The sequence below is a fragment of the Lepisma saccharinum genome, chromosome 20 (genome assembly GCF_977018435.1).
Source record: "Lepisma saccharinum chromosome 20, izLepSacc3.1, whole genome shotgun sequence".
Taxonomy (NCBI): domain Eukaryota; kingdom Metazoa; phylum Arthropoda; class Insecta; order Zygentoma; family Lepismatidae; genus Lepisma; species Lepisma saccharinum.
The window spans coordinates 24,912,823-24,940,033 of record NC_139248.1 but is presented as its reverse complement, the minus strand read 5'-3'; the positions used below and the strand labels follow the sequence as shown (position 1 = coordinate 24,940,033).

At 36.5% G+C, this 27,211-nt stretch overlaps 1 protein-coding gene across 2 annotated transcripts; it reads right to left on the bottom strand.

Annotated features, from left to right (window-relative positions):
- Nucleotides 1-11,758: 11,758 nt before the first annotated feature.
- On the bottom strand, nt 11,759-26,138 carry LOC146003561 (translation machinery-associated protein 16). 2 transcript variants are annotated; one of them, XM_083141858.1, is made up of 6 exons: nt 25,954-26,138; nt 21,641-21,735; nt 16,027-16,167; nt 13,926-14,074; nt 11,989-12,204; nt 11,759-11,916 (listed from the first exon to the last, which is right to left on the bottom strand). In XM_083141858.1, the coding sequence occupies exons 1-6, from the start codon at nt 25,954-25,956 to the stop codon at nt 11,792-11,794; spliced, it is 729 nt and encodes a 242-aa protein (XP_082997984.1). In that variant the 5' UTR covers nt 25,957-26,138; the 3' UTR covers nt 11,759-11,791. The 2 variants fall into 2 exon arrangements, with proteins under 2 accessions (XP_082997984.1, XP_082997983.1); XM_083141857.1 differs by having other exon boundaries at nt 11,759-12,204.
- Between the last annotated feature and the right edge of the window lie 1,073 nt (nt 26,139-27,211).

The window sequence follows — 27,211 nt, the reverse complement described above, 5'->3', positions numbered from 1 at the left end:
TACAATAGCATGCCGGGAGGAAGGGAGGGGTGAAGGATGCGTTATATAGCCCAACTGGCCCAGTCAGTTTCATAAACAAAATAAAAGCAATTAATATGCCAAAATATTATACGTTTTACTCTTGTGCTCTTTACAAATTAGATATTTTTTTCGCAACCAATTTCCAGCCTTCAGTTTATTGAATTTTCTTGTAACATGTGTGAAAGATCTCGGTTGAATTTGTGCGTAAATAATTTAGCAGTTGCCAACACTACTGACACTGACACTACTGGTTGCTGTCAACACTGGTGACGTAATTTGAGCTGGACCAAGCTGGATGCATGGTTCAGACATTCGACCGCCCGGTATCTTTGTCCCAAGTTCTGGTGTTCACTGGGGTTGTAGCGAGTTGCAGTCTGCAAGGTAGCAAGTCGAAGTGGTGGTGTTGTGTGTTACGTTTCTGCGTGTGTAATAGATTTTTGACGTGGAACTAAAGATGGATAGAAAAAAGAGGAGAAATATATTATTAGATTATTTCAAAAATAAACAAAAAATGGAAGTTGAAGCTTCACCTTCCACAAATAGAACGTCAGAAAAGGTCGATTTAAGTTCAGAGGAATTCCATCCGAATTGCGAGAGTGAAACGTGCGAACTTTCAGACTCTTGATATTCAACAAGAAGGCATAACAGAAGATATTGCAAACCTTGTTGAAAAATTATGTCAAGGAACTGTCGAGGTAAGTGACGTTCATTATTTGATAGCAGATATATCCATAGGCGGATTTAGAATTGTTTTTCTGGGAGAGCACAGAATGTGCTGTAAGCATACAATCGTGTGTGTGCAGGGGAGGGGTGTGCCCGCGTGTGTATGTCTGGAAGACGTGTGTAGGATGTCACCCTATATCACCAATAAACTTTCGCAGGGCGAGAGAACATTATGATGAACAAGTTTCCTCAATGATTTCAGGGGCCTCACCGATGGTGGTGTAATCAAATAGGTCCTGGGTTTGATCCCCTGTGAAGGTGCATTGCACAGTGGTATGTACGTATCCCGATTTAAACTTTAAGACCAGTCCCGATTAACGTATCTGAATATAAAATGGACTTTAAAATCATTTACTTTTTGTTTTGTTCACGAACCCTCGAAAAACGATATTACCTATCTTATAGATCCACCAAGGTATTTGAAACCCTGGCGTCGGAGCAGTGGCACTAATGTCGCTAGTGTATATGTATGCAACCACATTATAAAATCACGGTTGGCATGGACAGTTTTATTATTTTGTAGGAAAAGGATAAAGTTTGTATTACGACACGGGATAAACTAGATAGGCATCCTATTAACTGTAAATATTCCTTACAAATCTTCTGAATATTTCTCTTGTACAAACGCAACAAATACAATAAGTAATATACATGTGCAGTAATAAATTCATTTTCTGAAAGCATCTTTTCTGGCATCAGTGGTCGAAGTAGGGGATGCTGCCTTCAGTTAAGAAAGTTTCACAAATCATACCCCCAATTAGAATAATTTTCATATTGAGCATCCTCCACCTACTGTATTGTCTCCATGTTGATCCATACAAGGATGTACCCCCTCGTATTTCCAAAATCGATCAAACATCCCCTCCCTTTTCGGCTACGAATTTGCATTTCGAGCACTGTCTGGCAAGATTTTGTCGGGCTCAGTGACAGATCCTGTGGTGCGGTACTGGGCTTCGGAGGGGAAGGGGGGAGTGGCCCCTTCAACAGTTGGTTTCGCAGTTCCATAACGTTAACATTATACAAAATTCCTCTCCATAGACCTAATATGAAAATGAATATGACACATTAATGACACTGTAGTAGAAAATGTTAATTACTGAAGCGGTTCGTATTTGTTTGTCGACTGTCAAAGAAATGTTTTGACCAATAATATAATAATACAATGCCAAAAATGTACACAATATTTAGCAAAACCATCTCCACAACAAGTACAATGTTGATTGATTTGATGTTTTAAATCCACTTTATGCACAGTAAGGCTAATCGGGACTGGGCCTAAAGTTTAAAGTGAGATCCGAACCACTATTCGCGATTAAAATTACCACCTGAGCGCTAGTGTCGCTTCCAATATGGCCGCTCTAAGTAGGATAGATCTTTGTTTACATTCAGCAGTAGTACAAAAGAGCAGCGTGTTATCATGACTGGTATGGTAGAAAACGTTTAAATTACGCATTATTTTTAAATATTGCGAATGCGATGTGAATTCCAGGTACTCTAACAAACGTGAAGCTGTACTGAGAACGAAGCATTTAATTATGATAGGCAAAAATAACACGGAAAATGCCGACGAAACTATGTATACGCACTGGTTGTCCAAAGCAGTGCTGTATCATCTGCACGTCATGTAACTGGGGTTCTCGGAAATTATTTGAAAATAAAGGAATTGAAATTGACCTGTACTTGAAAAGCTGGGACAGGAGAAGATTGCGAACATATCGTTGCAGTTCTTTCTCGAAAGAGAAAGGCTGGTTTAATAATAATATTCACGAGTTCATGACCAGGCTATACTCACTGAAAAAGGACATCGTACTGAATGAAACAGTAACATTAACATATCCACTTTTTTTCTGGTTACGTTTGACATTAATTCATTCTCAAACTATTTTCATCTTCCCTCTTAATCGACTTGCACCTGTTCCAAATTTCACACATACGTAACACCGGTAATACATGGACGCATTGGTTAAGACGCTTCATGATTTTTCCGAAAAAAAAAACACTTTATTTATAAAGTACAATTTAAAACTTCACTTTCATGGAAATATATATTTATCTCTCGATAAATGAAGTAAGCAGACTCGTGCATTCTTCGTAATTTCCTTGCCGAATTACAGTGTTATATCCCCCATACCAATCTTCTGTCAATTACGTTTTCCCTGATTTATTAACAAATTTCATTTTGTCGATTCCACGGGGTGGAAACACATGAAAACTTTTAATTTGTTCTGACCCATAAAACTATTTAGAGCAAAAAAAACAACAAAAAAAACCCTGAACAGTAGACCTTACTTTCTCGCATATTCACCATGCTTTAAACGACTTCAACACAACGTATCACAGATTAGAAATAGCAACGTATCCTACTTAGCGTACTTCCTGAAAATCCTGGCAGATGGCATATCGGTTAATTTTAATCGCGAATTAGCCTCCACCGGGTATTGAACCCGGGACACCTTGATTACAAGGCGACGACGCTCACACTGAAATGAAACTGTGGTATCGTCATCTTGCAGCAATGCAAAGACGTCTAGTAAATGCTCTTGAAGCAATTGATATGTGCAGTGAAGTAATATTTCCCTGGGTAAACACACGTTTGCTCATATTATGTACAATCCCGGTAACAACAACATCAAATGAGAAATCATTCTCAACTTTGAGGCACTTGAAGACCTATCTTCGAAATACCATTTGCGAAGAAAGATTAAATGGGTTAGCTGCTCTGAACATTCACCGGGATATAAAAGTTACTTGTGACGACATACTGTCAGAACTCGCACAGAAACCTCGATGCCTAAATTTCAGAATTTAAATTGTTGAACTGTTGTACCTTATTTATTACTGTCTTTAAGACATCAAGTAGTCTTAATCTCTTTAATGTTGTTACAATGTTGAGTGTACATATTTTTTATTTAAAAATTATATTTGAGCAATTAAATATAAAATATTAATAATTTGGAAATATTGAAGCAGGTGCTTTTATATGATGCAATAAAAACATGAAGCATCCATAGCAAATACATTGATTGCGTTCATTGGGGTAAAATCCAAGTATATTAATTATCTAATTTATTACAAGAAATTTGACCTGTGAACTGGAAAATGTGTTAGATTCATAACCCCCCCCCCCCCCTCTTACGAAAATCCTGGGCACGCGCCTGCATCAGAACAGTTGGTTCTCCGACGCAAGGCTGTATGGTGCAAGCACCCTTGCGTCCCTCTCCAACTCAAAAGAACAAGAGGCCCCCATAGACGGTAGAGACTTTGACGCAGTTGTGGGGCTTTTCACTAACCTCTACCTGCACCATTGCAACAATCTCGGTACTTACGAAGAGAGAAATTGCCTCGAGTCCTTCGGAAATGTTTAAAAGTGTCTATCAAAGGAATTTTTCCTCATAATAAGTTGGGTCCCCTTAGCAAGTGTATCCCTGTGTGTGATATTCAACAAAATGTATTAGAGTAGACGTTGCTGATCTGACCTTTTTTCTGCCGACAGGGTTACGTTTCCTTTAAAAAACGGACTCGTTCTCCTTCCAAAGTGAAGTTTAGATGGTAGTCAAATATTGGTTTTCTACAATACAAATCATCAATTTTGAAACATAAATGAATTCAGGGGCGTGCAGTGAATTTTCGTGATAGGCAAGCAGTTTTTCATTTCAGCTAATTACAACATTTTCAAATGTAATAATGGGGGCGGAGGTGTAAGGATAAATTTGGAGCCAAATTTACCGAAAATTTTGCGTTAGTGATAAATTTTAGGAGGGTATTGAGGAAATTTGGAGGTGGGTTGTTGGGTGTGTGGCGGGTATACAAACATGGAGGGGGCTGGAATTGTAAAAGAGGGACTTGCTCTCCCTCTAACCCGGCCCCTACATTGTGTATTTTGTCATATTTTCCTCCATTTAGCTTTTTTTTTTAGGAACACTGTGCCAAAAGAGGGGTTTATAAACCCCACCAATCCCCCTTTTGTACGTCACTGCACGAGTGTGATTTTGGGAATGTTCATGTCTTTGCACTGCATTATGGAAATTACTGAAGTCATTGTGGTCTGTAAAGTTCCATGTTCCAACAAAACGATTTATAAATAACATTGCTACTAAAGGGTGTTTTTTTAAGAGTGATAGAACTTTCGATAGGGATAGCTGTCATTTGTTTTGTTTTGATGACATGTTGTTTTGTCATTTCATATCAGCGAGCATTGGCAAATTATCATGGAAAGACTGACGCCACAACAACGTTTACAAATTGTGGAAATATATTTCCAAAATCAATGTTCTGTTCGCCAAACGTATAGAGCACCTCGGAAATATCGGTGCTGTCAGTGAATTGACCTCACAAGATCATGGGACCTAACACCACTGGATTATTTTCTTTGGAATATCTAAAGTCTCTGGTTTATGCTGATAAACCAGCAACAATTGACACTTTGGAAGCCAACATAACTCCTGTTATTAACGACGTACGTCCCCAATTACTTGAAAAAGTGGTTCAAAATTGGACTGATCGAATCCGGTTCATCACTGCTAGTTGTGGTGGACATATGCCGGAAATTATTTTCAAAAAGTAAATGTCAGAAAGTTATCTTTCAAATGAAAACACAATTGGCTTCAAACTTATTTTTTTGTGTGTTTTATTTCAATTCAAAGTTCTATCACTCTAAAAAAAACACCCTATACATACATAATCACACAATACGTAACGCCGTTGTCTTGTAATGAGAGACCCCAGATTCGATACTCGGTCGAGTAGTTCGAATCCCACTTTAAACTGTAGGTCGAGTCCAAATTAGCCTTTCCATGCATACAGTGGACTTAAACAAATTCAAACATAATATTGTTTTTTACTGAGACACTTTTAATTGCTTATTCTGTTTATTAAAGTATTTTCTCTCCTTTTCAGGTCAATTTCTACCACTTTGCCCATCTTCGAGTTCTGGGTGGAATTTTGGTGAGTACTTTTAATATTGATATTTTTATTTCAGGGTGCCTGTCGGACAAGAAGACAGGTCATGGTCTGTTAATGCCTAGATGCTTCCAGCACTCACCTTGAGAGCGGGGTCTACTAAAAGGGTTGGTGAAAAGGGGAATAGTAGCCGATCTTTAAATGAACACTGAAATTGTTCATCTAGTGGTTGGCAGTGATGCAATGTCTTATTTTCAGACAGACACGTTGCCGCCATCTTTAAATTTATTCTCTTCATTAAAGTTTTTGTTTTTTCAGGTTAATTTCTACCTAACATCGAGATCTGGCTTAAATTTTGGTGAGTATTTTAATGCCATCAGATATGTTGTCATATTTAAGTTTATTCTGTTAATACAAGTATCTTCTCTCTTGCAGGTCAATGTAACGGGCTTCACTGAGATACAAGAAGAAAAGTATTCCGGTAAGTACAGTACAATCGACCATTATTGTATTGATCCTGTAATATCTAACAATTCTATCTTACAAGCAGACAACCCATCATTCAGTGGAGACAACTTTCTAGCTCTCTCCTTTAATAAAACAGGTAAATTACACTGGTCGACTATTGCTAAGGAACAAACACGTTTTGACCAATAACTTTTGACTGCGTGATCAGGGTGCAACAAGTGAACAATATATAAGTACATATATCAGTTAAGGTTTATTGAGAAAAGATGACGGGGATTCCCCATCAACCAAAGAAACAGGACGTCATAAAGCAAAACCAGCATAAGCAAAACAAAGTGAGGAAAGCACATGAATCACAATTGGGGATGTGTAGAGTGAGTACAGAGGAAATCAGTATGGTGTGTGGCCACCGCGGACTGCACAGAAAGATGCACACCTGTTCAGCATGCTATCGATGAGAGCGTTCGTGAGCACGAGGGGTATATAGTCCCATTCTTCCTGAAGTGAAGTTTTCAGCTCCTGGAGGGTCCGGGGTGGGGGGATTCCTTTGTTGCAACCCACCTTCCGAGAGCATCCCACGCATGTTCGATGGGATTGAGATACGGTGAATATGCAGGCCAGTCCATGCAGGTTATGTTTTCTCTTTCCAGTGTATCTGTCACTTGGACAGTTATGTGTGGACGTGCATTATCATCCATGCAAAGAAAGTCAGGGCCCACTGCAGCCCTAAAAAAACGAACATAACCTTCTAGATCTCGGTAGAATACCGTACTCCAATAACGGATCCTGTGGCGAAGATGTGCATTGGTGTTTTCCCATTTTTCATTATGCCCCCCCCCCCCCCCACCTGTCACGTTCACAGATGTGCTGGGCACGATATCGTGTTCCACGTTCTCTCCACACCATTTGATGTCCAGAATAACTTGTCACACAGTACCGCAATTCATCGGAGAACATCACATTTGCCCATCTGCCTTGGTCCCAGTTACGATGCTGCACAAACCAGTGTAATCTGGCACGACGGTGAGCAGGTTTTAATGGCACACACTTAACTGGCTTCCGGGCATACAACCCACCACTATTCAGTTGTCGTGTAATAGTTTATGGGGACACACGGACACCTGAAGCACATACAAGGTCTTGAGCAATTTGGGCTGGAGTGGCAGATTGATTCCTTTTTGCCACCTGGACGATGTACCGATCCTGGCAGCAGTTGTACACCTTCCACGACCTCCACCATGCATACGCAAAGCTGTTCCTCTGGTACGAGTAGCTTTCTGAAGTCTGGAAATTACACTTTCGATACCCCCATAACACGTGCCACTTCAGTGACAATTCGCCCTGACTCCAGCTGACCAACCACTCTGCCCCGTTCGTAATCACTTAAATGTACTCTTCTCGCCATCTTCCTACATGCTTCTTCTGTTGCACACCAGTATTGCACTGCCAACGGCCTCTACCATGTCTGACTGTCTCCCATGGGTACCACCTCCTGCCACAGCACTGCAGTCTTTTCCTGATAACGATGATCCAAGCGCACACGTTCCTTGCTGCCCTCTACTGGTCTCTTTCTGGCAACAAACTGACATGGAGTTGTGTATGAAAAAGATATGGGTCAATATGTGTTTGTTCCTTAGCAATTGTCGACCAGTGTACTTGCATGTCTGGTAGTTTACATGCAAGTCAATGTTCCTATTAATTAAGAATGTTTAAATTAATAGTTTATTTGAATTAGATGCTTACTATAATAGTGTATATCTGGTATCATGATGTACAGTTCCTACAATGTCAAATCTCTGTTTGAGGTAGCAGATTAGCACTATATATTTCATATTTTTTTTTATTCTAATTAAAATATTATGTCACAAAGTTACAGATGGTAATTTTAATATGGGGGTTCAGCTGCTCGAAATGCATTTTGCATACATTGTGGGTAGGAAAATTGAGCATAATAATAATATTCACCTATTTTCTTCAGGAAAATTAGGTTCAAAGGAAAGTTCTGACTCCCACATTAAGTGCATCTACGGTCTGTCGAAACTTGCTGACATCCACGTTTGACAAAGAAAGGAGTGAGTAACACTGAAATTTAATTTATTTAATCATTTTCTTAGGAGCATGGTACATAATTCAAGAGTTTGCAAGTTGTATAAATGACTAATTTTGAAGATATTTGCTCCCAAAATGAAGGTTACAGAACTTACCATTTGTGTAAGTTGCATCTTTTTTCTTTTGTATGCTAAACATGATCTGTGCCTTGCAGGTGAAGGCAGCCAAACCGTCTTAATTCGAACTATTTGAAATGTTTAAATACTAAGACCACCAAACCTAGCAAGTTTAACCTAGTCACACAAGCACCATCAATCTGCAGTTTGACCTTAATGTGACACTTATCAATTTCAGTCGTACTACATGAAATAGGAAAAGAATTTCTTGAAAATGGGAGAAAACTCGCCCCATTTTATCTGGATTCATTGCATTAGACATAGCAAAAATGAGAGAGGACAAAAAACAATCTCTTTCTGCAAGGTTCCCACATGAAGGAGAGGAAAATGTGTATATTTTAAGAACGCTTGATGATGTATCTAACTTAAATTGATGTCATTACTTCTAATTATTTCTAAATGATGACTACTAATAACATAACAGTTTATTATCAAAATGTAAGGGGCTTAACATGAAGACTAGAATTCTATGTAACCAATATTACAAATGGCTATGACATAGTTATTACAAAAACCTGGTTACATGAGGGTGTTTCTAGTAATGAGTTGTTTACTGATATAATTACAAAATATATTGTCAAGATAAGAAAGACCGAAATAAAAGAGGTGGAGTAATAATAGCTGTGAGGCAAAACATTACACCCAGGAATGATATTCTAGATGATAATTTCCATGTCTTATGTGTAAAAATGAATTTAATAAATAAGGGATACTACATAGTAGCTGTGAACGTTACTCCTTCCTCAACAATTGATAGTTATATGCATTTTTATAATTCGTTTGAAAATTATAAAGAATTCCATAACGCCAACATTATCATTGTTGGTGATATTAATTTGCTACAAATCTCAGATTCGAGTTACAAACTGCAACTAGGTGGACCATGATAACTTCTTGAATGCCTTACGCTCATTAAACAACATACACAATCATAGTAATATAACACTGGATTTAATCTTAGCTAACGTGTATGATGATGTTACCATTAACAGAGAACTCCCTCTTGTTAAGGAGGATGCACACCACCCAGGATTAGTAATAATTCTACATTTTACACAATCAACAAATATTACAGAAAATAACCAGTCAGATCGTTGAATTTTAGAAAAGCAAACTTTCTTGTAATCTATGAAATGTTAAGTGATATAAACTGGGCACCTATTACTTATGGATAATGTGGATGATGCTGTAAGGTACTTTAATGACAATATTAAATTGATATTTAATATTACAGTACCAATGAAGAAAAAAGTAAAAACACTCATAAATAAGGCATATAATATGTACTTAAAAGAAACCGAAGGAAGTATTGAGAATAATAATAAATTATTTTGGAATTATGCAAAAACCAGAAAAGGTAGAAATACTTATTCAAGCCAAAGAATAGTTGTCTGTTACTTTAAATCTGTCTATTCTGAATATTCAAGCACGTATGATGTAACAGAGGAAATGTAATTGTGCGTATCTAATTCACTCTCAAGCAATACAATTACTGAATGAGAATACTGGGAGGCAATAAAATAATTAAAACAAAAAAAAAACAGTGACCCTGATGAATTCTTCTGTATTTACTTAAAGGGTACGCTGAAGTGCTTAAAACACCTCTGTGTTTAATATTTAATTTAATGATGAAAACGCAAACCATTCCTACAATCTGGAAGCTAACAAGAATATGTCCTAACCTTAAATCAGGTGAGAATGCAAAATTGAAAACTACAGACCGATTGGCATTCCATGTGCTCCAGCGAAAGTGTGGGAACAAATTTTGTATCCAAGGGTTTTTAAACATGTTAGATGCTATATAAGTAGCAATCAACATGGCTTTTATCCATGCCAATCCACTACAACTAACTAGTAAATTTTGTTCAAGATGTACATGATGCCTTTTATAATAGATCAAGTGTGCATTTAATTTATATTGATTTTGCTACAGCATTTGACAGAATTAACCACAATCTTCTTTTACATAAGTTATCAAGTTTCAGGTTCACAATCAATTTAATAAACTTATTCAAATAATATCTTTAGGGAAGAGAGCAATATGTAACATATAAACAATCTCTCTCTCTCTCTCTCACTCAGAGAAAGAAGGAACTCTCTCTCTCTCTCCCCCTCTCCCTCTATATATAGATAAACAATCAATATCTCGTAAATATTATGTGAACTCTGGTGTGTCGCAAGGATCAAATCTGGGGCCTCTATTATTTATGTTCTTTATAAATGATTTGCCATTTTATGTTAAGTATTCAAAAGCCTTATTTATGCTGATGATATAAAATTATGTATATAAAGAAATTACTAGTAAAGAAGATACATTAAAACTTGAAGAAGATCTAAATGCTTTTTATGAATGGAGTTGTATAAATGATCATGGTTTTAATATAAATAAGTGTTGTTTTATGCAGTTAACAAATAAGAGAAATACTATTCATTATATATATGTACTCCATAAATGGTCAATTGCTTCCTCTGGTAATTAAAGTACCAAATTGTTCTGTGAGCCTCACCCATAGTGTAGTGGCTAATGACGTGTGTGACAAAGAACTTCTTGAGAGTTAATCGTTCCTCGGCAGGGGTTTTCATTGTGAGCATGAACAGCCCAACATCATACAGTACTGACGTTACACATTCATTGCCATAAAAAGCCTTCATTCTCTGATGATGTCAATTGGAGACACATTTTCTGCAGTTAGAAACTCTGTCACCACACACTTTCAGGTGCACCAACATAGTATGGTTACATGCTGCCATTTTCCTCGCTCTAGTGCAGCAACCCCTGGTGATGGAAGTTTGAAACTTGAAATGGAGAAGGGGGGAAAGTCTGAACAGTAGAATGCATGGTTGCTCAAAATCCAAAATATCTTTACACAGTCACAAAAAGACTTTTCAGCATGCCCTCGTATTTTATGATGGATGGGGTAAACATGGTTCAAGTATTATCTATGTGAGTCTCCGCTCCAGATGCTACACCCTAAAGCAGTGAGCCTTCGAAATTAAATGGAAAAACTATCCAATTGTGCATCACGGAAATATGAAACTTCACATAGGTAATATAGTATTTCAGTTTCTCCCTCCTGCTACAATTCAATATTGTATTCAAATAATGTTATTTACAGCACACTGTAACACATTAATTATTTTTTTTATGTACTTTAAACTGGGATCTCAACCAGTGAAATATGCCTCCATCAAGGATTGAACCTGGGAGCCCTTCATCACAAAGAATCAGCATCAATGATTATGCTATTGTGAGATCATAATAGTTAGACATGAAACCACTTTTGATATTTACTACTGTGAAACTTAGAATGCAGTAAAAATATATATTTTTTATATATATATATATATAACCATTTTTTCCCCTTGGATTGGACTGAGACTTCAATTGCGTCATTTACACTGAAAAAGCTGAAACATATAAAGATTATAATATCTATTTATTCTTTCACATAACTTTATACATCAACATCCATCGTCTCAACTCCATTATCTTTTTTCAATATTTCACCTTTCTGTACACTATCACTCTTCTCTGATATTTCACCTTTGTCCTTGCTATCACACTTCTCTGATATTTCACCTTTGTCCTTGCTATCACACTTCTCTGATATTTCACCTTTGTCCTTGCTATCACACTTCTCTGATATTTCACCGTCCTCTTCACTATCACATTCTGATGTTGATACATTATCACTTTCATTGTCTAAGACAGGCGTTTCAGACTTCTCCTCCTTGTTTTCGTTTTTCATTGCCGACATTAAATCTCTCCTCCTGTACCTTTGCAATTTAAAATTCTGTAGGTACCGCAATTCCCCTCCCCAATCTCTCAGCATTTGTAGATGTTTCGGGTGCAACAGATCAGGGCATTCTGTAAAAGAACAAGCAGGTATTATCAAAGGAACACCCCTGGAAGAAGTAAAACATTCTTACTATACGGCATATGGTTTTAGAACCGATATCGGGTGGGACCATGCAGAGCCTCTCTCCGTGGTGACCAGCCAATGGCAGCAGTGCAACGTTTTACAGTTAGGAAACTATGGAGCGCAAGTTAAATGCAGTGTTCTGTATTTTTCTTGCACACAAAAGTTTTCATAAAAATCGATGCTTTAAGGTCCATCATAAGATGGGGCAAGATATTTTAAACCTGACTGTCCAAGTCCCATAAATTCCCATCTCCTACAGCCGGAGATATTGTTTTTTAAAAAACACTGGGACAGGCAGGACAGATACCAGCCGTGTGAGTTTTAGGTTTTTCTCCCCAAAGTCCCTTTCATCCTTAATTTATGGACATGAGTGTATTCAAACATGTGCAGTGTATATTCCCTTATTCCCCAGACATAACCCCATCCGATTATCATGTGTTCCACTGACTGGACAACCGCCATAGAGGATGACAGTTCCTTAACCTAGACAAAGTGCAAATGGCAGTTGATGACTTCTAGTGTTGGGAGGAGGTGATGGGATAAAAATATCATCCAGGCGATATCAACTACACAATATTTTGGTGATATACAGGGTGTCTCAAAAGTAATAGCGCAAACTGACACAGGTGAAAGTACACGATAATAGAAGCAAAAAAAGTCTCAGTAAACATGGGTCTGCAAACGAGCCGTTTTCGAGATAATCGCGAATGTGTGATTACAAGCCGCCACTGACTACATTGTTTGTAAACATCGTCCTAGTTGGTAAAATGTTAATAATGTGTGCGAATGTGTGATTAGACTGTGTACTGATTGTATCCATACAACATCACCTCTGGAAAATGTTCGGTTTGATTGCAACGCCACCCGTCGGAAATGCTCTATTTTGTAAACAAAGAGCAAACCTCAGACCGCGCAAGGAGTCAAGCACTCTATGTTTACAAAATGCAATCAATGACTGCTTGTAACAACACATTCGCAAACATTATTAGCATTTTACCAACCAGGACGACATTTACAAAAATTAAGTCAGTGGCGGCTTGTAATCACACATTCGCGATTATCTCGAAAACAGGCTCGTTTGCAGACCCATGTTTACTGAGACTTTTTTGCTTCTATTATCGTGTACTTTCACCTGTGTCAGTTTGCGCTATTACTTATGAGACACTCTGTATATTGTGTCGGCAGTATATCATCATAATATTTTGGGGATATATATAACATGTCGGCAATGTATCATCACGATATTTTGGTGATATATGGCAACATATATCGTGTCAGCAACATGTTGTTAGAGTTGTTCTAGAGTTCTACTACGGTGGGATACATGGTCTTTCAGAATGGTGGAATTGAACTGAATTTGTTTGAATTGTTAAAAGTCCACTTTATGCACAGATAGGCCAATTGGGAATGGACCTACAGTTTAAAGTGGGATCTAAACCACTGTGCCTTGAACAAGTATTGAACCGGAGACCCTTTCATCACAAGGCAACTGTGTTACCACCAGACAATTGGGGAGCCCCTCTAGAATGTTGGGAGTCAAGACATTGACTCTGATGGGGACTATGTTTGATGTGACTGGTCTGGTTCACCTCGTCTTTCTTTAGCAGGTATCGGGTGCAAAATCTGACAGAACATTCTTGATTACTTTCTAAGAACAACAACTCACCTATGCCACATGTTTCGAACTCCTCCTTCTCTCGCTTCTTGGTGAACTGGATGGTATCCTGTCTACTCACATGCTGATTCCCCTTTCTTTTACCAATCGAACGCTTCAGCTGGATCTGTTCCAGTTCTTCATCAAACCTGTGCAAGTACCTGGAATAAAATTTAGTTATAAGTACAAGCATGCATAGTTCGTCTTTGATGTTCATTTTTCATGTTTTTGAAAGGTGTGAAGCTATTTTCCTACCACGTTTTATCACTAAAATGAACTGCAAAATGCAAATAAACTTTTAGACATGAAATTTGGAGTTTATTTACTGATAAACCAGTTTCTGAAGTTGGTATTATTCTGCGAGTTATGCAAATTCATGCAAATTTTATTAATTCTGTTGTAAAAATTTGATTTCTTTACACAAGAATACATTTAATACTCTGATAAATACATAAATGTGCTATCAGAAAGATTTTTTTTGTGTGTACGAAGTATAATCAAATTTAGGATTACATTTTCCATTTTAACACCGTAATGCAATTCTATATATTGCTTCTGATCCTGAAATGTGACGAGTTTTTAAACAGAAATCCTGATCTCATAAGAATATATTCTCAAGAACCACGCACCTCCTGTCAAGAAACATCCAATGCTTAACATGCTCCCTGCCAGCTACAAATGCATTGTTGCACATGAAATTATCATGGAACTACAATGTTAATGTAAAATTTACATTGATGAATGCACAAACTTTACTCTACCACTTTATGCAAAAGTGTGTCCTTGTTTTATTGATGCTATTCTTTTTATTAATCACGAGCATTTTGCTTTTACAGAATTCTAATTCTTTAATTCATTTTGCATATTTGTTTTAAATAAAAGGTGTATTACACATTTTATTTTACATGCATGTATTTTTTGGTGTGGGAGGGGGGGAAATATGGTAGGAAATGAATACATACTGAAATGGTGTACTCACTTATCCACAAAACTGGATTTTACAAGTTTCCCTAGTCTCAAATCATTGTCTTTTAATTTTATTCAAAAACGTATATGCCATCCATACACTATTACTCAATAACTGTACAAAATTTGAAAATGATGTAAATGGAGTTATGTTCAATTTAGGTTAGGTTGGATTAATTATAACATAAATTCGTAAAATTCAAAACTAAAAGTCTCAAGGAAATGATAATTCAATGTAAACATAATAGTGTTAGAATTAGCTGATATTTATTACCAGTATTTAGAAATGCAGGGTGATTCAAAAGTCTGATCCCATAGGACAACTCCATTATTAGTGCACATGGAGAAAAATGAATTTTCAATGTAGCATGCACAGTTTTGGAATACACTGGTATGGGCCCCAAAACACCATTGCACTTATTTACTTAACATATGTGATTAGGGCTGAGTCAATGCTCCTTTCAACTGATACTCTTACCTTACCGATGCTTCAAAATTGTAACAATTAATTAAGTTGTTTAAAATACTGACTATATAACTGGGTGAGAATTCCAGTCCAATTATAAGTATCAACATACCAGAGTTATGATTTAAAATATTAAAAACATACATCAGGTTATTAAAATACCCATTATGTAATTACAAAATACAATTTTTTTCACATAATACTGATGCAAAATCAATGGAAACCTCGAACTTTGCATAACTTCTAGTATGAATAGAAAGTATCACACAGGATTTTTGCAGCCCCTGCAAATCAACAAAATGCCAGAAGAGTATCAGTTGGGATCGGTAAATAACGTACAACTGATACTTTCCGTTATCGATACATCGGTATTGGAACTGGCTCAGCCCTGAATGAGATATTATTCTGTTAAGCCATTATTATTTATTTCTATTACTGTATCTATCCAATAAAGGCAACAATTGGATATTGAACCCAAGAAGAAATTTACGCACTATATTCACCTGGGTGGCCAAATATTTCACCGCCAAGTTCAAGTACCTGACTGTGCGTTGGTGTTATTTGTGAATGTTCTTTCACCAGTATCACCTAATCATTCACCCATCACCAGGATTAGCCGTAAGTGACAGAAAAGCGACGTAGAGACTATACCATTATAATAAATTAATAAAGCAAACTTACTTTTCAATTAATTGTAGAACTAATTCTGGAGTGTATACGAGAGCATACGGATCCAAGTTATCTCTAAACCAAAGAAGCTTCTCTCCCAACAGATTAACCTTCATGCTATGAACCAACTTCGACTTTTCTCTAGTAGCAACTCTGTGAAGAGAAAAGAAATCATTGTGTAAATAATAATAATAATTAAAAAACAAAAAACCTCAAACAACACATGAAATCTGTAAGCTGGAAATATAAATAATAAAGATACAAATTGCATCAACGTAATCTTTTGGAGGGTAATTTCTGCAATAATAAATAATCTATCTAATTGTATGCACAGACATAAATAAATAAATAAAAGGAACTAACATTCTACATTATTAACCCTTAAACAGAAACATCGGTCTGCAAGACCTTTAGTGTTTTGTAATTCTACTGTGTGGCAACACTGATCGAGCTGTGTCTCCCTCCTCCACAATACCTTATTATCAACTGCTTGCCTACATTCTGCACATGTTACTGCTCAGTTTGTGACTGTTTGTTACGAGACACTTATTGTTGTTTGACAACGTGCAGGTCTAACAGACCGGGGGTTTCGCATTACGTATTCAATGCCAAGGTATGATCAAATGAGTAAAAGTTGGAAGTGATTTACATAATACATTTTCTTAGTTTTGTTCCCATGTAATTTTAGTTCTCAATAAATTTGAGTTATTAATCATAATTTTGCTCTTTTATTGTCTAAAAGGACTTCAAAAAAATGTAATAACAAATTATTAATATTATTTCCAAACCGGAATGCCATCATCCAGGATGATAATGACCCTATTCATACTGCTGGCACTGTTCAATAGTGGTTTCCAGAGCATGCTGATGAGGTTCAACATCTTCCCTGGCCCACCCAGTCCCGAATATCATCGAGCCTCTGTGGGCTGTTTTAGAAACCAGGGTTAGGCGTCGATTTCCACCTCCTTCGTCTCTACCTGAGCTGGAGGCTGTGCTGCATGGAGAATGGGTTCAAATTCCACTCACCACCATTCAGGACTTGTATCGGTCTATTCCGTCCCGAATCCAAGCTGTATTGCATGCTAAAGGTGGTCCAACTCCGTATTAATACATTATGTTCAGACTTCCACAGGTGTTTCCATTATTTTGTCCAATACCTGTATATATATCATGATATTGACACACACACACAAAGTAAAAAAAATGTTAACCATTAAATCCAACACTCCTAATGCAACTAAAGCATCAAACTACTAACAGCAATGGCATAGTACCACATAAAATCAGCCATTATGTCGCTATGACACATCTCTACAGGTATAAAACCTTCAGATTAAACACAATGTTCATACACAATGCAAAATTTCTCACATTCTCGTGGGTGTGTGAAGAGCCACAGGTGCCAATGGTGTCACCATGTACCACTGGGTTAAACACAAATTTCTCAAAAGTTTTCATAAAGTAATAAGTAGAGCCCGGAAGTTCAGGCATTTATTTTCATTAAAATAGGCAGGCAAAAAGGCATTTATAATGTGGAAAATAGGCACTAAAAAGGAAAAAAGGCAGATTTGGAAGAAGTCACTTACTTTTATCTATAATATCTGGCAAAATGTTAAAATCTACATTGGGAAGAGCATTTCAATTTTCTCCGTCTTGATTGCACATAACTACAAGGTGTTTTTTTTTAAGTTCTCAACATTCATTGATAGTCGTCTGTCAGAGAGAATGTTTTTCACAATAGAAAATGATATTTCTACTTCGACAGAAGTTGTTGGAGCAAACATAAAACAAGCTAATGTAGCTGGACTCATTTCGGTAACAGCATTTTCACCTTTTAGAATATCACAAATTGTTTTCAATTGTTTCAAGTCCTTATTTGCACTCACTACCCGTTTGCACTTTTCCGCAACAGCTGACCCCTTTTCTCCTGACACTTCCATCATCTGCTGCATAGATTCCTCAAAGATTTTCATGGATGCTATAAGAGTCTCACCTCTTTTTTCTAGCTTTGCAATTGTCTCTGGCAATGCACCATAATGTGCAAAAATAAACGACAGTTCATTCTTCAGTTCTGAATAGCACAGGAGTTTTTTCACTTCACGAATTGAAGCCGCTTCATTTTCTGGAAGAGCATTGATCACCTCACTGATTTTTTCAAGGTTGTTAGCATAATATATAGCTGCTGATATCCAGGTTCACCATCTCGTCAAGACTGGTTGTGGAGGTAAACTAGGCTCAAGCGCAACTTCCTGAAATTTTCGGGTTCGAGAGGGAGATTTCACAAATATCTTCTTTGTGTTCCAAATCAACCTGTCCACTTCTGGGTGCAACACTCTAACTTCTTCGGCGTTTCTGTGCACTACGTGGGCTACACATGTGATATGAAGCATGTTCGGGAAGAGAATTTTCAATGCTATGGCAACCTTCTTCACATAGGGAGCTGCATCACTAATAAAAAGTAACACGTCATCATGATGTGCACCATCTGGCCAGAGCAGAAGTAGGGAATTTGACAATAACTGAGCTATTGTGAAGTTATAGTTGTGAAGACGTGAGAAGAAATGACTGAGGATTCTCCGCATGTTGGTTCCATACTTCCTATGATGACGTTGGCTATGTAGCATCCCATACCATCAGTACTTTCATCTATTGAAATCCAGACCTTCTTTCCACCAACTTCAGCACGAATTCTTTGCAGAGCTTTTTCGTAGCAGACGCTTAAATATGTTTTCCACAGCATAGTTTCTTTAGTGTATTTCTCCAGGAATTTCTTCAGTGACTTGTTTTCCACTTTCCAGAAAGGTATTCCTGCTTCCATGAAAGCTTTGCACAGTTCAAGAGAAAACTGAGATTGCCTGTTGGATGAAGTGCCCACTGTTGAAATTAGGGATATCTTCTTCTGTCCGATCATTTTAACAGCTGCAGATTTATGCTTTGCTGTTGACACATGCTGAGATATAAAGTTTTTTCTCTCATGGTTGATTGTTTTTTCACATATCTTGCAGAGAAGAATAGTACAGTCTATCGAAAATGTGCTTTCACCAAATTCACACACGTAACCATGTAACTTACCACTTAAAGGCACACTAAATTTCGGCATGATGACAACTACACGATCCTTTCCCTCCAAAGTGCAGAACTAAACTAAAGATAGAGAACTTAATTTTAGAATCCATGCAAAGGCCCTTGGGCATTAGTGCTGTTTCTTGTCAATAACCTCCTGACACGGATGCTGGACATGATGACGTAATTGTGCAGGTGTTCTGCAACAGGTTTTCAGCAGTCAATCATGCATAAGGAAATGTTAACTGAAAGGTAATATCCTAACTCAGCATGAAATACTTTTTTCTCACACTTTTCTCCTTCAGCAATGTTGAAACATGCGTGAGTTCAATATTACTTAAATAAGGCGAAAATTATTCACATAATAAAGTGAAGAAAAATAAATGCCAACAACGTTTTTTGGGAGAAAAATAACTTATATACATATTTTTTTTAAAAAAATGGTCAAATTTCATTGAAAAAGGCAAAATGAAAAGGCTTCTAAAACATTCGGAACAACATAAAAAATGTATATCCAGAAAAATTTTATCAATATATGCAGTAGATAGAAAGAGGCATTTTGCCAAACTTCTGGGCTCTAGTAAGAAGCTATCTAAACAACAATAAATCTCAGGCATCATTTCGTATTATCACTGTTTTAGTGAAGTAAAAGTTGAATTCATAATATTTGTTCACCAAACAAAGTAACATTTTTTTGGAAGTTGGAAAGGGGAGTTCTTAACTCTAGTGACTTCTGTTGTCACCAATTCTGAGCTAGTAATAACAGTAATGGATGCAGTATCAATTATTGGAACAACATACACTTGAGCACAATGTACATAGGTACTTCTGTGACCATGTATGTGGTTGCCAAAGAAAACTGATTTTTTTTTTACATTCATGGTACAAAACAAGGTTTATGTAAATTTTGGAGCGAATTTACAATACCGGACCCCTCCCCGATTTTTGTAATATTTCGCATACTCACTAATTGAGGCCTCCTAATCACGAATTTGAAGTTAAAATTTTGGAGTCACGTGTAGAAATTGCAAAATAAGCTAAATTGAGTGGTCCGCGATCGGAACAGAAACCCTGGATTTCTCCACGAACACAATGGTTATTTCAATATTTTACGTTTTAGAATGAAATTTTAACTATGTTTGCCTAACCTAACCTTACCGTGAATGGTTTGTGGGCCACCGTAAAAAAATGTCAGTTTCGTAGCACTTAAGCGACAAATTTTAACTACACAATCGTGATCAAGTGTCCTAAATTATTGACTATGCGAAATATGAACGAATGCCCTGAATTATTAATATGTACCCAACTAAAAGTTACTAAAAAAACTTTCAAAGTTGCCATCTTCCTCACACCACGCAGCTTACTGAACAAGTTAACGCTACGTTGAACAAACATGGTTTCCATGCTTGTATAAGGATAACGATCGCGGTAATTTAAAAGCTTATTTTACAACGTCTACACGTCAATTAACAATTTCAACACGTCACCCCTACATGTTAACCTCAGATACTTCATCGGGATTACGTATTTCGTGAGTATAAGTAGTTGGATAGAAATTACTGATGGGTCCGATATTGTAAATTCTTACCTAAATTTTAATCACTAAATGCCTTTTTAAAGTATATAACTTTTAAACAGGGTTAGTAAAATACAGGGTGCCTGGTTGCCATAGCACATGAAAATTTTCACCTGCACCCGAATTTTCAAATTCACTACCAAAAAAATATTTCGAGTTCGCTTATGGAATTTTATTATTTATTTTCAAAATAACAAGTACAGTATGTGTTTTTTTATGTTTGTGAGTTTCCTGTATCACATGTATCATTAAATCAGGATAATAAATATGTAATTATATTTTTTTTTTCATTGTTGCCAGCCGAATTTTAAAATCTGCAGCGATTATTCGTGCTGATACCAGTTGAGCCTTCTTTATGAATACCACTGCACAAGAATAAATTACATTTAATCCAATCTTGTATTAATTAATAAATTAATTGTTTTAGGATCATAACTGCCAAAAAAAAAGTTGACTCCTGAAGAAAAGGGGCTGGCGTCTGAATTAGTTTGTTTTCTCTACCCCTGACTTTATAACTAAATCACATGGAAATTACCCAGCTTCATAATATATTGTGCTATCTCAATCTATGTTATGCTAATCATAGAGGTAGTAACAGGTTAAAAATTTGTGTTTACAAGATTTGAACTTCATTCCCTAACCAAGTTTTAGTTTAATAAAATTTCAGCATAAGATGGCCTCTGTACTGTGGGAGGCAATTTGTCGACCACATTTTTCATTCATTTTTATCTTAAATCAAATGTGTTTTTAAGGAATGGAATTGTATTGCTGATGGTGCAGAGGTTCTCAACTTTTCTCTCGGTTCTTGTTTCAATCCTTGAGCCCCACATTGCGTAAAGAATACACAGTGATGGACAATTTGAGTGGTAATATTTATGCATCCAACCATACTAGAAAATATTCTTCGAATTTAACACATACTTTGTAAAACTGTAAACAATTCAAACAAAAATCTAAATATGTGATAGTGAGAATTATGAAACTTACCTGTGAATATGCTTTGAAAGTTTCGCTGCCTTCCTGCTATTAGGATGGTACACAACCTTCTTAGGTTCAAACGATAGATTTTTGTTTAACTTCGGCTGGAAACAAAAATAATACCTTGTTAGCAAATTTACACATGAACCACAATTGCTAACTTCTCTAAAGATTTTACTAAATTCTAAAAATTAATTCTTAATTCCCATGTAAAAAATCAAAATATGTCCAAAAATATCAGAGGATATCAACTTCTGCAAAATTAATTGATCTTGTTGCAAATGACTTTATTTTTAGTATGTTAAAATTTTTGGGTTTTATTGCTATTGTACTTCCAAATTTTCTTTGTGAAAATAATGCTTCAGTACCACGTTCTTGAAGCTTGATATTTAAATCATGGGTGAGATTTTCACAAAATCCTGGACAATCTGATATGGAATCACCCTTCCACAATCATTTCCAGTATTATAAAAGACTTCCTAAGGCACAAGTTCAGATGGAATAATTCTGAATGCATGCATTTGCTTACATGGTTCAATTTCTATTTAGGTCTATTAACATGTGCTTTGGAGGCTTAGCGATTGCTTACTGTATATTTTCTGGAGAATATTCCTTCTCATTTTTGTATACTCCTATACGATTCTTAGTTTGAATTTAAAATTTTGGGTGCATCAGCACTTAGGCTATTTTGCACCCCTTACCATAACTAAAATAACGTAACTGTAATGTCGTGTCGTAACTAAAATATTAAAATAATAAAATATTCTGACAGGTTAAAAGCTGAGGCTATTAAGAGGCACTCAGCACACACAAGGACAAAACACAGACTTATATTGGCGATAAGGCCAGCTGCCAGAGCCTCGTTTGTCTGCAAAATGCAGTCCAGAGTGTACTACGTGCAAGTGAGGTTGACAATTGTACTATGTGGAAGTATCACCCCTTACACCTTAGTTTGAAGGCAGCCATTCATTTACTGCTGTGACATCTACATCACATGCATAATTATTTCGTTCTTAGCTTAGGATAGCCACGTTTAGGGCTCTTGGCATTAACAGGCATTGGCAATAACATCCTAAAATGCTTCCAACACTGATCACATAATATTTGGCCTCAACCATGTAACTCACTTTGAGCCTTACATGAAAATCTGCTACTCTGTATCTGAGAAGACCATAAACCAATAACTGCAGCTCCAGGAAATAATAATTAGTGAAGCGTTTAAGTGTTTCTTCAAATTTCAAACTTACTTCCACAACACTCCCTAACACTGCTATGAAACTTGCAAAATTCATTCAACATTCGGAGAGTTACCTTTCAATACTTTGGAAACATTACCAATAGTTACTTGGGCCCAAGTTCCTTTTGTTTTATTGCGATTTCATCATGCAACGAATGCAATTTTTACATGGTTCGATTTTGATGTACGTCGGTTAACACATACTATGGAGTTTTAGCGATTACTTAAGGTTTTGTTCACTATATGCTTTCGTGGTTACGTTAGGCAGGTTAGGTTTGGTTCCCTTAGCATTAAAATAAAGTTGCTAAATGCATTCTACTAAGATTCCGATTTACTTCTACATTCTTTCCCACGCTTCTCCGATATTTACTGTCGCTTGTCGACGGAGAATACCTTGTCCATGAGAAGTGCATAAGGTAATGTTCAAGTTGTTTGTTTTTTTTCAACATAAGTAACTTTCTTTCGAGTCCAAACAGTGCTCATTACTTTAAGGAAGGTTCAAATTTCGTGTGACAATGATTTCCAAAATTCTACGATAATTACTCTTGTGCTAGGAGAAATCACCGTTACCGTTATTTGATTTTTCAAGTATGAAGAATTTTATTTAGAAATGCAAAGGAATTACATTGTTCCGAATGTTTTTGTATTACTTTTGTCGGCAACGGTTCAGATTGTTTTCAAATTCTCCTACCAGAAAGACTAATTATCGTAGAATTTTGGCAATCATTGTCACAGAAAATTTGAACCTTCCTTAATGTAATGAGCACTGTTTGGATTTTGAAAAAAGTTATTTACGTTGAAAGAAACAACTTAAAAATTACTTTACGCAAACACCCGTGCTTGCCATGGACAATGTATTAGTGGGAATTAATGTAGAAGTAAATAGGAAGCATAGCAGAATGCATTTAGGGACTTTATTTTAATGCTAAGAGAACCAAACCTGGCCCGCGTAATCTAACTACGAAAAGCATATATTGAACAAAATGTTAAGTAATCACTAAAAATCCATAGTATGAGTTAACAGAAGTAAATGGAAATCGAACCATGTAAAAATTGCATTAACAGCATGATGAAATCGCAATTAAACAAAAGAAACTTGGGCCCTTTTGTTCCTAAAATCACAGAGATAATGTACAAAGCAGGAAAAAAATCATGTGGTGGGCCTGTCAGACCTCCCCTTGGGATGTGCATGCACCTGACACACAATTAGTGCAGATAATGGAGGATACAACCTTCATCCTGTTCCTGCACCACATTCTACAATTCTCCCTGAATTGCACCACACAAGCGGTAAATGATTGGTTCTTGTTATTTTATTAATGATGGTATTTTTGTAATTATAACAATTACTAAATAACTGCACCCATATAAAAAAAAGCATTAATGCAAAATTAATGTTTTCTTGAGTTTTAATGAATATTAAATGTGTGCGAGACTTATGTAAGTAACAGCAATAACTGGTTCTTATTCCTTCATTGATGGTGATTTTTGCAATTAGTATATAACTGCACCTACGTAAACAACTAAGGAAGTAGTAATTAAATAACAAAATTGTTTCTTGAATGTTAGTGATAAGTAAAATGTGTGGATCTCTAAGGAACCCCCTCAGGCAAGTTCCTTGTATGGCACAGGTAAGCTAGAGTTAATGAAATACAGAATGTAGTTGGTAATTTGAATGTGATGTTTTGTATCTTGGTGCTATGTTTTACCATTCTTAGGACAAATTGTGGTAATTAAGCGATATCGCCCGAACACCTCTCACTCGTTTGTTTCGTTAATTTTAGCATTAATACTTACCTATTCTGTATTGCGGAAGATTCTTTAAGGTGAAGTTATGCCTTTTTCCATAAAATAGTGTCAACTTTTCATATTACGAGTCATTATTTGTCTTCCTTGTTATGCTTGGGTAACAGACAATATGGCGTGCACTCGTCATGGATCATCGCGCATCGTGCTTGTGTCTTGTCAATTTGGAGTGGGTATGCAGTGTTTCAACCTTCTTCACCAAAAAATACCTACTTACATGTTCATTATGTCATCACAAACCATTGACGGATAGCCCCAAAAAACCATTCACAATAGCCCCATGAACCATTCACGATAGCCCCAAAAACCATTCTCGATAGCCCCACGGACCATTTCCGGCAAGGTTAGGTTAGGTAAGCATAGTTAAAAAAAAAAACAATTCTCGTAAGAAAAAGGCACGCTTGGAAACATTAGCGAAACCGCATGACTTTCGACGCTCGCGCCATCTGCAGCTACATAATGGAAACAACGGCATAATGTTGTCGCTTTACAGAAAATGCAAGTTCCTTACATAAAAAGTGATTATTTCTTGTTCTGCAGCATTCTATGGTGAAGTTTTCAGTTTCCGCGAAAGAAAATACCTCGAAGAACTTGAACAATGCTACCGAAACTGACTTCAGTAAGTAGTTTCTCCTGTAAATTTGAAGAAATCCGTTCGGGCGATATCGCATATTTACCCAAATGATAACATAAATTACAAATTCAGAAATCAATAGTTGGGACCCTTGACCCTCTGTACCCCCAAAAGAATGTGAAATATTTTGCATGGTATATGAAGATTTTCTTGTTCATGAATGTTTTCAGTTGATTTCAACTATCGCAAATGTTTCTTGTGAAGTAAAGTACGTCTGTTACCTTAGCGTGTTATTTACCGTGTAGCAGAACAGCTCGAAGGCTTTGCACAAGTGAATATAGCACCCAAAACGACTTTCCACAACAGTAGCTATAATTTTACGTAGCCTAGTTAGGTTAGGATTGTTAGGTTTGGTACTGATAGTTATTTTCGACGTGTTCTTACGCTATTTTAGTGTGCTAACAAACAGTTTATACTAACAAAAAGCGGCGAAAACAGGAATTGAAGGTTTTAACTTCGTAGGCAATTCCTTGGCACCAAATATCTCCGTTATTTGTGCTTTTCTAAAGTTGGAACCACTTTTACATTACGTAAAACATTTAAATCTGTCGATTAAAAGAAAAATCGATGTAATTCTCGAGGGGGTAGAGTGGGTAAACGGCACCCCAACAGTTTAGTTTCTGCAAATGAGAGGAATTAACTTACCATTATTAAGTTTAGTAATCGCCCATTCAGTGAACGCTTGAAATGTACAAATAATACGCAATCACTGGTATATCTTCAAGTAACTTCACGCTCAATTACATAACTTTTACACTGTATATACAAATATAACACTTAAAAAACATAACACTCAGGCAAAACACGTGCTTTTGTGTACAACGAATGTCTTGCGGTATGGAAGGAGGAAGTAATAATGAAAATTTTTTCACCTCTTTCTTCTCTTTCTTCCTTGAAATTTCTCATAATATTTTTCTTGTTACATTCTACTCATCGGGTGATCCAGGAGGGGTACGATGGTACGGTCGTACCCCCTGTTGTTTCACGGACGCCGGGACGACACAATTTTTTTTTACTTAGCGTTGCTTTTCTACCACATCTAGCTAATCGTGACAATGAGTGATGACGTGAAATTGATGAAGAGACACTCACAAATAGTGCTGCAACCCCGGGGGGGGGGGGGGGAATTGTCCGACCCCCAATCTTAGACGGATGCCCAATCTAGGGGGGGGCAAACATTGAAGTAAAGAAACATGACTAGCAGAATCTAAGGATAGCAGGACAAATGGATACTCAAAATTAAATTAATTTTCAAGTGTTTCTTGCATTTTTCTTCTAGACGGTTAAGGGCACTTGCAGGAGGCACAGAGAGGCAATTGCCCTCTCGATTTCAAATTTTATACAAATAAAAGTACATTTCGTAAAATTTTCTTGCTCGCTTCGCTCGCACCGATGAGTCGCGCACATTTGAGAGACAATTTGGTCGATGAATTTATCATGTAATGTATTTAAATAATATATATATATATATTAAATAAACTTTGAATACGTACACAATTTGGCGTTAACATGTTGCACTTGTATTTTCTTATTTTACGTCGCTCCGTGTTGCATATGTGTAAGTTATATGTTGTACATGAAAGTTATACGTGTCATATGTACAAAAAGAATAACGTTCGTCATGCATATTCTGTCTTTCAAAAATATAGTTTGTGTGCTTGTTTTCCATTATTAGCTAACATGAAATTGAACATGTTGGAAAAATTATTTCAAATCATTTGTTCAAACACAAATGCTTTAGCACCGACTTCTACACCCTTTTGCACGAATTACGACGATAATAACGTCTTTCAATGCTACTATTATTACTACCACTACCACCACCACTATTATTATTATTATTGTTATTATTATTATTATTATTATTATTATTATTATTATTGGCACGTTTGCCCTGGTACTT